Source organism: Thermobia domestica, chromosome 3 (genome assembly GCF_964235325.1).
Source record: "Thermobia domestica chromosome 3, izTheDome1.hap1.1, whole genome shotgun sequence".
NCBI lineage: Eukaryota > Metazoa > Arthropoda > Insecta > Zygentoma > Lepismatidae > Thermobia > Thermobia domestica.
Window position 1 is genome coordinate 22,976,538 of NC_137456.1, and position 13,149 is coordinate 22,989,686.

Here is a 13,149-nt window from a genome sequence, read left to right on the forward strand (position 1 = left end):
CTATTGGGAACAGATTACTAACGGAGCTGAACTTCGAACATACACACCAATTGCCCGTCTGCCACTGATGCCACATCATCGCCGTACACGGTTGGCCTGGTGTTAGCAAAGGAACACCTGGAGGAGGGAATGGCGTTCCGTTGTGTTCAGCGATGAAAGCCGATTCTCTCTCTATGCAAGTAATGGTAGACTGCGAGTGTGACGTCGATCTGGAGAGCGTCAGCTCCCACAGTGCGTGCCTGTAAGACACAGTGGTCCCACCCCAGGTGTTATGGTGTGGAGCGCGATCAGCTACAACTCTCGCTCACCTTTAGTGTTTGTCAATGGAACATTGACAAGCACCTCTTACCTGCAACAGGTGGTAGAACCGGTTTTACTGCCTTTCTTGAGACAGGAGGGTCCTGTACTTTTTCAGCAAGACAATGCCCGGCCACATACTACCCGTGCAACAGAGCGTGCTCTGCAAGGTCTGTCCTGACTTCACTGGCCAGCACGCTCCCCTTTTTCTCCTATCGAACATGTATGGGACATTATGCGTCGACAACTGACAACTGCTAAACGTCCACCTACAACTGTTCCTGATTTGCGCGACCAGATCGAGTAGGCATGGCAGAATGTACCGCAAGACTGTATCCGTCATCTCTATGATCAAATGCATGCAAGAATCCGTACCTGTATTCCAGTTCGTGGAGGATATACACGGTACTAAAGTGGTGGCGGTAGTGTGATGATAGACGTGCCATTCACAAAACAATGTACTGAAGAAGCTAATATTGTAATCATTTCATATTCGTACCATGTACTGTATATGGAATAAATGTGGTCCAGATTAAAAACAATTTTGTGGTGGTGCAATTTTATTTTCCGGCAGTGTATTATTCATTAAAATTAAAATTCAATAAACTAAGGATAAAGTTAGTGAAAAAATCTTAAGTAATAAAATTCATATAGGAAAAGCTTAGTACATAATTCAACTTTTCACGCAAAGTAGTAATAGTTGACAATTGGATAAAAATTATTAATCTATTTTTTCTCTATAAAAATGTTATGAATATAGTATATATAAATAAGAGTCAGAATAAGTTGATTAAAATGTTGTTAATTATATACGATTCTAAATCACGCTTTTATTATGGATAAAAAAACAGCGTATTCCACAAGATACTACCATATAATTAATGTATTATGAAAAAGAAATGGACCTGATTAATCTGAACAAAAATGTGACATACTCGATGGTAAATTCTCATGTGCGGTTTTCGAGAAACTCGAAAAAGTTATCGAGTTCATATTAAGAGTAGGGATGGGCACGAGCGAGTTTTCTTTGAAATTCGACTCGACTCGAAACAGACATCTTTCAGCTCGACTTGAGAACTCGGATCGAAAAATTTCCTCCAATTCGACTCGAAACTCGACTCAAATTCTGGTCGAGTTTCGAGTCGATTCAAGTACACTCTGCAAGTATCGTACATAGACCTACATCCTACATCAAGTATCTTATAATTATCAATGATACAAGTACTACAACTTATTATTATTATTATTATTATTATTATTATTATTATTATTATTATTATTATTATTATTATTATTATTATTATTATTATTATTATTATTATTATTATTATTATAACAACGTTTTGTATAACCATGAAAGATTAGGCGGTTTGTATCTGAATACTAAAAAGTAGTTGACTGCCGATCTCGGTCGTCGAGAAGTTTTCAGGAAACAAGGACATTGTTCATGAGTTTCTGGGTTTCAGATCCGGAGGAGCAAGTATTCGGGCTCGAACCAAACATTTTTAAAAGTTATAGGTCGCCGGCCAAACATGTTCAAAGGGCACGGGTTTAGGGTTGTCAAGGGTTCGAGCAGCTCGGATCACAGCTTATTCGCTATCGAGCAGAACCGAGAAATGAGCAGAGCCAGCAGCTCACCTAACCGAGCCAGCTTGAACTGATGGCTCACCCGAGCAGAACCCCGAGCTGATGGTTCGCCCCAACCGAGACGGTTCGAGCAATCGGCTCATTGAGCCGAGTCGAATCGAGCCGACTTATTTTTTCAACCTGAGCCGAGTTGGTGGTTCATCCCAACCGAGCTGGCTCGAACTGTTTGTTCCGTTGAACCAAGCCGAGGCGGTTAACATCATTACTCAGGTTGGGCTTGTGCTTGGCTAAAAAATTAGACCGTGCAGGTCTCAGCCTTGATGATAAAAACTATAGTATATACTTATATTGTTGTTCACAATATTTGAGGTTGTCTCTTTTTCGAGACGAGATGCGAGCAGTGTCCCCTCTCATGAGCAACACTAAAACTATTCCATATTACTGCTTGCATTTCCCGTGGCTTTAGCTTTCCAGTCTAATTTCCAGTCTAATCACTTCAACAGGCCATGACTTCAAAACGAACTAAAACGAGCTGAACGAGCGAGCCATTTATCAAACACGACAAAACTCAAAAGTAGACCTCAAAAACAGTGACTCAGCTCGGAACTCGACTCGAGAAAATTACCTTTGACTCTACTTGAAACGAGTTGAATTCGAGTCGAGTTTTAGCTCAACTTGTGCCCATCCCTAAAGAAGTAGTTTTATTTTGTTAACATCAATGGTATAGCCTACAAGAACCATATAACCTACTGAGTTGAAAAAACTGATTCTAAACTATGCCAAATCAAATCTTCCATTGAGATACATGAAAGACGACAATACATAGTATCATTAATAAGGTACAACGCATTACCTCTTAAACTTTAATTATTTTCTTAATTAATTGCTTAATATGTGCGCAATGTCAATCGAACTGACCAAAATAATATACGTTCTATTGCCTAGTTATTTTTTTAATAATAGAGTAAAATCTACCTTTAACGGACCCTTTATTAAACGGAAACTTGTGTTAAACGGAAATATTTCACAGTTCCTGGAATTTACTGGTGAAAATCGTGTTAAATTCCCTTCATTAAACGGAAACTTGTGTTAAACGGAAATATTTTACGATCCCTTGAATTTACTGGCGAAAATCATGTTAAATTTCCTTCATTAAGCGGAAACTTGTGTTAAACGGAAATATTACACAGTTCCTTGAATTTCCTGGCGAAAATCGTGTTAAATTCTCTTCATTAAACAAAAACTGTATTACACGGACAATGGTAATGAAAATAAGCCTCTTAGCTAAAAATTGCAAGCTTCGGAGTGCAGAATTCAGAAAGTTTTTACACATCCTGTGAGAGGTTAGATATATATTTTAGTAAAACAGACAGTGATGTGCAAACTGAAGCAAACACGACGGACATTCACGCTTTAATTGAGAATAATACGGAATATCTGAAAGTAGGGGTGGAAGAAGAAGAGAAGCAAGACATTGAGTTGTAAGAACAGTGTAGGTACTAAAGACTTATCAAGATTCTATCAAAAGTTTGTCTTACATGGAAATAACGTAAGCATACCAGTGTCAAAAGTTTGTCTTACATGGAAATGACACTGGTATGCTTACGTTATTTCCATGTAAGACAAACTTTTGACAGAATCTTGTAGGCTAAAGACTTATCAAGATTCTATCAAAAGTTTGTCTTACATGGAAATAACGTAAGCATACCAGTGTCAAAAGTTTGTCTTACATGGAAATGGCACTGGTATGCTTACGATATTTTCATGTAAGACAAACTTCTGATAGAATCTTGATAAGTCTTTAGCCTACAAGATTCTGTCAAAAGTTTGTCTTACATGGAAATAACGTAAGCATACCAGTGTCATTTCCATGTAAGACAAATTTTTGACACTGGTATGCTTACGTTATTTCCATACCAGTGTCATTTCCATGTAACGTAAGCATACCAGTGTCAAAAGTAAGGTAAGCATACCAGTGTCAAACGTTTGTCTTACATGGAAATGATACTGGTATGGAAATAATGTGTCATTTCCATGTAAGACAAACTTTTGACACTAGTATGCTTACGTTATTGAGGTTTCTCAGGCTGAAGTTTTTGTAGAAAGTTGGGCATAGAAGCAGTGATGTGTACAGAAAACCCTCCTTGACTATTGGAAAAAAATAGTTAACGTGAATACAGCAATTTTCTGTTCATTGTAAGTTTTACATGTATTAATTCATAGCAGAAATAAGTATCGTAAATTGACTAAAGTATGTACAGTGTCTTATTTTATATGTCCATTATATGCATGCACATTTTATTTTATTTTATTTTATTTTATTTTTATTTTTTAATTTATTTTTTTATTTTTTATTTTTTGCATAGGTATACCTTCGTTAACCCGAAACTTGTCTCTAACGGATTTTTTGCAAGTCCTGTTCGATTCCGCTAAAGGCAGATATTACTGTACAACTGTGCTGAGTGTTTGTGTGTATATGTGTGTGCTATAAATAAAGGATAATGACATACTTTTTATATTATGAACATGCTAGATAAAATAACAAAGATCGACAGATGTAAATAAATATATAAATGAGATAAATAACAAATAAGAACAAAGAATTTTTTTCATAAACACACACGTAGCACAAAATTTCTATAGTAACAATAAAACAATTCAGAAAAGTAAGTTTATGACAGAAAATGTTCCAGTAAACCACCTACTTACTACTCAAAAGGAACCACTTTAATGGAGAATGTTATTTCTCACAGAATAGGCCGTTGTCCAACGTTTTCAAAAGGCTAAACGATCACTTTGAATTTCGCTTGATTAATTCGTTTAACACTGCACGATTATCTGAATAATGAATGTGGTTTAAAGTAATCTGCAAAGGCATTGAGGTACACCCGTTTCGTCTCAGAGCAAACGGGAATACCTCGAGAACTCATCATTGCCATTTCTTCAATGTATGCCCGATGTTTTGCTTTGTTCTTTTTTCTTAAATTATATTTTTGTCTTTCATATTGTTTCCGATATTTTCTCCATATTTAGTTCCATGGGGGGGGGGTGTTCACGAACCAGAACATAAAGACAATAATAAAAGGAAAAGAAACATTTTAAATTAAATAAGGGATACTTAAAAGACAGGGTTCTTGAGAAAATCGATAAAAAAAAAAATCCTTGTAGATTTCAGACCCTTTTCTCTATAATAACGACACCGACATTGTTTGGGATATGCGGTATATGCATAAAGGTAAAATCGATGCATAGTTTTTGATAAAATCGAGAAAGATGAATTGTTTTGTGAATCTCAACTTCTTGAATGCGAATTTCTGTTTTAAACTGATCCTGAAACATACTCTCACTAGGTTCTTCATTACGACATTACAAAAGACCTGTGAACAAAGACCAAAAGATCAACCTGTTAAGCATTAATTAGTGGTTAAACACCAAGTAAATGTAGTGTATTCTTATAATAATGATTTGCTAAAATTATATTAAGGACCAATTATTTTGTGATATCGGAATAATTATTATTAGTATTATAAATCTTTTGAGATAAGTCTTGCACAAATTTAACAAAATTCCTGCCAAAATTTAAAGGAAACAATGTAAAAATGATTTATTAATTATTTCATCATCTGATAGATATGATCATCATGTTGAATATAAATTTACATATTAACATTTGTTCTATGTTCTTTGTTTTACTACTATTAGTAAACAATGTATCTCATTAGATTAATTATATTATTATCTGATAGCCATAGTGAATATGCCTGTCTCTGTTGTAATGTTTGTAGAAAATGTTCTTTGTTTTATTGTTATCAGCGAACTATGTATCTCTATAGATTAATTATTTATCATCTGACACCGATGTTGAATGTGCCTATCTCCATATAAGGTTTTGTAGAAAATGTTATCAGATAAACACGTTAAACAAATATATCTCTACTGTAGCAATTTATAGAAAATAATCTTTGTTTAATTATTATCAGTAAACAATGTGAGTCTATAGATTAAGTATGTTATTATCTTATAAACATGTTAAATATGTCTGTCTCTTTTGTAACATCTTTTTGAAAATATTCTTTATTAATCGTACATGATACGGTTAATGAGATATAGCCTAAAATCTTTGATACGGCTAGTGATTATTAATCTTTCAATTTTAACTGCTGTTTAGCTAAAATATTGTAATAATATATATATATATATATATATATATATATATATATATATATATATATATATATATATATATATATATATATATATATATATATATATATATAAGCCTGTAGATTACATTAAGTTGAAAAACATAACATGCTTGGGGGTAAATTCCTATATGCTGTTTTCGAGAAAATAAAAATAAATTATGGCCCCAAATTACGTGTCATCGCCATCGCCAATAGTAATTGATAGTTTTTATTTGATTGGGAAACAATTAACTAGCTATTTCAAAGTAATTAATTAGGACTTTAGATAGATTCGCAACAAGTAAGAATAATTTTAAACGTGAAGCTATAATATATATTTAATAATAATAATAATAATAATAATAATAATAATAATAATAATAATAATAATAATAATAATAATAATAATAATAATACATTTTAGTAAGATTTCAACGAAACTCTGACAAACAAGTTGTCAATCCATCAACATTGATTTACAACAACGTTGACTAACTGTTCATATGATTGATGTTACAATGCTCAATGATTGATCCTATTGTTTTCATATTAATAATCTTTTGTTTCTTTCTCTTCGATGTTATTATATTAGCGCAAACCGTAACAGCTCAGTTGAGAGAGCGTTAGACTGTAAACCTAAAGGTCCCCGGTTCAATCCATAGTTTCGCCATTTGATCTCTTCTTATTCCCTTTATGGAGAATAAGCTCTTACTACAATAATATTGAAGAAAAGTGTCAAACGATAGATGTATTCAGCACGTCTGAAAGAGGATTTACAAATACAATTTGTAATCTGATAAGCCGAATTAATTACTGATACAGTAAAAAATTCTGTATTTTGTCTTTTTTTAAATTACTTTTTTTTGTAAAAAAAAAACATCATTTAGCATATAGGTAAATAAACACTGTAAATAGCCAGAAGGCCTGTTATGTTATTACAATAAATAAATAAATTATAAACACATATTGTTTTCTTTCATTTTTGTTAGTTTGATTTCTATTTGTTTTTTTTAAAAATCAATAACAAGGACAGCATTTGACGCACGTTATCTTTAGAACAGTTCATCCAATAGTGATTCAATTTGGGATGGAGATAGATCTTGAGTTGTTCAATAAGTATGCCAAATTTTATTTCCTGCAGATATTTCAGTTCTGAACTATTGTCTATCAAAATTAGGGTTAAATTTTAAATTTTCAATAATAATAATAATAATAATAATAATAATAATAATAATAATAATAATAATAATAATAATAATAATAATAATAATAATAATAATAATAATAATAATAATAATAATATATAGAAACAACCTGTTGAGCATTAATTTATGATTAAATACTAAGTAAATGTAATGTATGCTTATAATAATGATTTGCTAATATTGTACGAAGGACCAATTACTATGTAATATCGGGATAGTTATTTGTATTATAAATCTTTTGAGTTAAGTCTTACAGAATTTTAACAAAATTCCTGCCAAAATTTAAAGGAAACAATGTAAAAATATTGCATTAATTATTTCATCATCTGATAGATATGATCATCATGTTGAATATAAATCGATATATTAACATTTGTTCTTCTATGTTCTTTGTTTCACTGCTATTAGTAAACAATGTATCACTATAGATTAATTGTTATCATCTGATAGCCACAGTGAATATGTTTGTCTCTATTGTAAAATTTTGTAGAAAAATTTTTTGTTTTATTGTTACCAGTGAACAATGTATTTGTGTTTGTAGAAAATATTCTTTATTTTAATCAGTAAACAATGTATCTCAAAATTAATTATGTTATCTGATAGACATGTTGAATATGTCTCTCAATTGCAGCATTTTGTAGAAAATATTCCTTATTTTACTGTTATCAGTAAACAATGTGTCTCTATAGATTAATTATGTTATTATCTGATTGACGTGTATAATTTGTGTTTCTATTGTAACATTTGGAAGAAAATGTTCTTTTGTTTTATTGTTATCAGTGAATAATGTGTCTATAGATAAGGTATATTATCTTATAGACATGTTGAATATGTCTGTCTCTATATTGTAACATTTTGTTGAAAATATTCTTTATTTTACTGTTATCAGTAAACAATGTGTTTCTATAGATTAATTATGTTATCTGATACACATGTTAAATATGTCTGTCTCTATTGTAACATTTTGTAGAAAATATTATTTATTTTATTTCATCAGTAAGCAACGTATCTCTATAGATTAATTATGTTATCTAATAGACATGTTTGTCAGAATATTTCTATCAGTGTTTACGCATTGTGTTCCGACAGTGAAAAGTACTGTGCGTATATTAAGAAATTGTCTAGTGCTGAGAAGTGTATTGTATGTGATTTATATAGTTGAATTTCTGAAGGCATTGTGTAGTATTTCGAGTTGAAAAGTTGTTTATTGACAAGTTAAAATTGATCATTGCACTATAAAGTAAATTATAACAATTGTAAATGTTACAATAATTTTTAAAATCAGGACAAAATGTGTTATGCTTTTTAAAAAAGATCGGGACAATGTTTCGTGCTCTCAAAACGGGCCTATCTCGATTAATTAGGATATATAATCACAGAACTATCACTTTCTAAGTTTCTGATATTCATTTCCTTCCATTTATTCGCTAAAATTAAAAAATAAGAATGAGTGTACCGAAAATCCTTAATTTTTTAGGACACAAAACTACATTCTAGCAACTTAAAACCAACTACTTGGTAACCTAACTCCAAAATATTGAAAACAATTGACAAGTTACAGTCAAATGCTCTTTTTGAACTTAGTCTAGGATGATTAGATATAGAAAATTTAAAGAAATTAAGAATTGGACACCGGCAAACAGGCATGGTTTGACAATTCGCGTAGGTGTAATAACTGCTATATTTTTTTTTTTCGTCAGTATGGAAAATGTCTCTGGCTTTTCAAAATAACCAATTATTTATTTATTTACTTATTTATTTAAGCTTATTTCAATTTTAATTTCCATATTATCTTTTAAAATTTAGCAGGAGCCAAGATCAGAGGCGTCCCTTGACTCTTAAATGTCGTATTTATTGATGACTGAATTTGATGTACAATGAAAGGGTTCGGTCTTTCCTTCAAAAAACTGTAGAAGCTCATATCAGAAATTATTTGTATACTACATAACTATAAGTCAAAAGCGGGAGGCTTTTATCTTTCTTTTTTTTTTTTAAAAAAAAAAAAAGTTGTATTTTGTGTCCCGTTGAATCTTTCTCGGGACACCGGACAACTTTCTGACACTAAAAAGTACAATCTTGTTAAAAACGTGACGTCTAGTTATCCTAACTTAGTCGAACCAAATTCAATTGAGATATCTTGTTTTTTAAACTGTTACCACCTTCACACAAACAAGAATTTTAAGGAAAATATTGTAACAAAAATTGATTATTATTCTTAAACAGAAAACAGCCCTGGGAAATGGATGAAATTGTATCAATACCTACTATACACCGTTAAATAACAGAACAGTACCAACACTTTTAATAAAGCTCTTTTTTGTTCTGAAAGAATTAATGAGCATTATCTACCTCTTGCCAAAAGCATCTGGACATAATCAAAAGAGCTACTCATTAATTGATTGAAAAAATGTCGTTAACAATGTGCCTATATATGCCTACAATGTGCGTATAAATCACTTTCTTGAAAAATACTATTTTATTAATTATATATTATCATTTGAAAAGTAAGAAAAAATGGAAAAAAGAGTAAAGAATTCTCATTAAGACCAGATTCTAATTTCTAATTTCATGTAACAAAATAATAATAATACTGTTGAATATAGACTGAACAATTTTAACATTTAAAATAATATTCCTGGAACGATTCTCTTGTATTAGGCTAACTTATATAAAAATTAAAAGTGTTGTTTCTTTTATCTTAACCTTTTTATCAACATAGCCTTTAACTGTTTTCAAATACTAAAGTAGTAACAAAACTACGTTGTAACAAAAAATAGCTCTATAATTCTTGTGGATTTTTTATCCACAATTTTATTTAATTGTTATTTAATAAAAGAATTAAATAAGAAAATGGGGGTGGCAAACTTAATCTTATATCGTAGCAGTAACGAAACTATGTTGTAATATAAATAGCTCCACAATTCTTGTGGTTTTTCATCCACAACTTATTTAATTGTTATTTAATAAAAGAATCAAGTAAGAAAATAGGAATGACAATCTTATATTGAAACAGAAACGAAGCTATGTTGTCATAAAATAGCTCTACAATTCTTGTGATTTTTCATCCATAACTTATTTAATTGTTATTAATAAAATTGCTTTTAAGTTGGTCATCAAATTTGAAAAAACAAGTCTGGGATGAGTTTAACGAACAACCTTAAGTACGAGCCGTAATTTGTCTCTAGTATAGATGGAAAAATAATAGATCTTCAGTTTTTTTTAATTCAATTAGTACAAGTAAATTTAAGAAATAAACGATTTAGTATAAAGGTATATATTTATAGATTTCTTTCATGAGTTTATTTTCTTTCTATGTATGTAATATATGTCTCTACAGGAAATGAGTTAATAAAAAACACCGTAAATAAATAAATAAATAAATAAACAAGAAACTTACCCTCTAGTAACTTCCCTACGGCTTCATCCAGGGCGGCACTTTCTTTATCCGATGACGTCACGACGTCAGATTTTTCTGTCGTGCCTTCTGCCTCTTGTCCATTCTTAAACATTGTTATTTGATTTTTCTTAAAGTGAGCGATTGTTAAAGAGTTTTTCTTCCTTACCACCTCTATATTCTTTTGGTTTGTTTGTTTGTTGTCTTTTTGTTGTAAATTTTTTGAACTTCTGATTCTTTAAATCTAAATCAACAAATACCCACTAAACAGCACTGCACTCGCTTTGATTAGCATTTTCACAAATATTTGTAATTTAATTTATATTAATTTCACTTTTCTTTTTTAAAAAAAATTGAGAAAATATTGTTAATTGCTAGTTGTAGTCTGATATTGTGGAGAAAATCAAAGTAATTCGAGATCGCTCATTTCTTTTAAATTCGAAATGTCGCCAAACTAATCGCCAAAAAGGTTTATAACGTATGTTAAGACAAAAGTACGTAATGGCTTCTATTTAAAAAAATATCACAATATTTTTTACTTGTTACTACACCTCGAGAGGGAATATTACGCACTCACACACAAAAATCTTAAAAGATATATTAATAAAATATTTTGTTTATGATGTCACATAATCTGTTGTTAATATTAGATTCTTTTGTACTTATCCGCCTTATCAATTGTTGACAATTTTCTTTTTTTTTAATTCTCTGACAGTCATATTCCAATGTCAAACATGTGGCATCGCTTTTTTCCCCTTATTATCTTTCCAATTTTTTCCGTAATTATTAATGATAAGATTTTTTTGGTAAATATTATTAAAGTTTTTCCTTTGGTTGTTGTTGTTGATGATGCCAATTGTGGTGTCGTAAAGTCACAAAACCACCGGATGACAATGCGTACTCTTTGTAAGAAGGACTTCGACCCAACACCGGTAGCTGTTTGGGAAGACCCCTCGCGTGTGACACGAGTTGAGAAGAGTTTTGCTACTGAAAAGTCAACTCAACTAACACACAGACGTACACACAACTGCACCTTACTAGCTATTTGCACTGTGGCCAATACGTACATTAAAAAAAAGCAAAAAAAAAAAAAATCGTTTAGTAAAGGCGCGCACAAATACACATGTACAAAAACACACACATATCCACTCATATATGAAGATGATGGTTGGGTAGTTTTTCTTCTCCACCCCCCACTCCTGTACGCCTGCGCTGTTAGCAGATCTTTTAACTCTGCCAAGTACTTTAAAAAAAAAAAAAAAGATGATTTTTGTTGTTCTTTAATCTTGGTTTCCCCCCACACCAGACGCACACACCTCTCTTGGTTGATATGTGTAGTAAAAGATGTATGTGAAGAAAGTATATGTATTACCGTATATTCCCCTCGCGCACACCTCGCACTGTGTCCTGTTCGAGTACTGGATCTACCTATCACACCAGACTCTTCGTCGCACACGACTCAAATGCACGGAAAGAAAATCGTCCACAATTGTATAGGACGACAACACCGCATGATGATGATATGTCAACCGATGCTCCTAGCGGCAGAAATGCGCGGATTCACCCACGTAACATTGACAAAATATCACTGCTATGATGATGATGTTTGGTCGGTTAGAGCTCAATATTACGTGTTTGTGTGTGTGTATGTGTGGAGATCCCCCGCGCTTCAAGAAGAAATACAACACTGTCTTTATATTGAAGGTTTTAGCCATTCACCGCCAGTGCATCCTCTTCCGACTTTCCTGTATGTGTGTTCGCCTGCCCATCTTCTACTCAATTTCCCCCTTTCCTCTCCCCCATGCCTCGCTTTGCTTGCTAAACCTTCGGAATCAAAGGCTTGTATTGTGTTCTGTTAAGAAAAAAAAAACTGACTAAAAAAAACGAATGAAAGAGAGAAAGAAAGAGATTCTTTAAGCAGAATATAAACTAAAATAAAGACGATCTGAGCGAAAGGTGTGCTTGAAGCTGTGATTGTACTCTCTACGGCGGAGTTTGAGAGATTTAAAGAACGAGCAATTTGGTTTAGAATCTGCCAAACCTTTTCTTATCCTATTAAGTTCTCTTGTTAATTTTAAACAACAATATTAAGAATTTACAATGACACGATGTAATACATTTTCTTTTCTTCTCACAATACTAAGTCCATCAATGACAATGGAATAAAATAATACAAAATTGATTTCTTTTTTTAAATTACGCAACTACACACACAAAAAAATGAAAGTTCTATGCACCGGACTCCAGACGTGGATTCAATATATTTTGTTTCACAGAATTCAAATTTTGAAACTCCAGGGTGATTGACCGTGTTAATTTCTTGTTATAGCCGAAAGACTTGAGCGATTTTGGATAGGGACAGGCACGTAGCCAAGGGGGGAAGTCCGTAGAGTCCGGACCCCCCCCCCCTTTGAGACCAGAAATGAAAATAATTAAGGAAGAATGAAACAAAATGAAATGAGAAAAGAAGAATCAGCGTTAA

The 13,149-nt window shown here is 31.9% G+C and overlaps 1 protein-coding gene and 1 non-coding gene across 2 annotated transcripts in view; one reads left to right on the forward strand and one right to left on the reverse strand.

The window, feature by feature from the left end:
• LOC145680230 (transcription factor SOX-10-like) overlaps positions 1–12,327 on the reverse strand; it is a 256,148-nt gene extending 243,821 nt beyond the window's left edge. The window contains exon 1 of the mRNA XM_081750546.1: positions 10,671–12,327. Within this exon, the coding sequence (XP_081606672.1) occupies positions 10,671–10,782 (112 nt within the window). The 5' untranslated portion in view covers positions 10,783–12,327. The remainder of the gene's footprint in view (positions 1–10,670) is intronic.
• Positions 3,612–3,846, forward strand: LOC145682443 (small nucleolar RNA SNORA53). The gene has a single exon (XR_014130907.1). It is a non-coding gene; the product is annotated as a small nucleolar RNA SNORA53 (small nucleolar RNA).
• Positions 12,328–13,149: the final 822 nt, after the last annotated feature.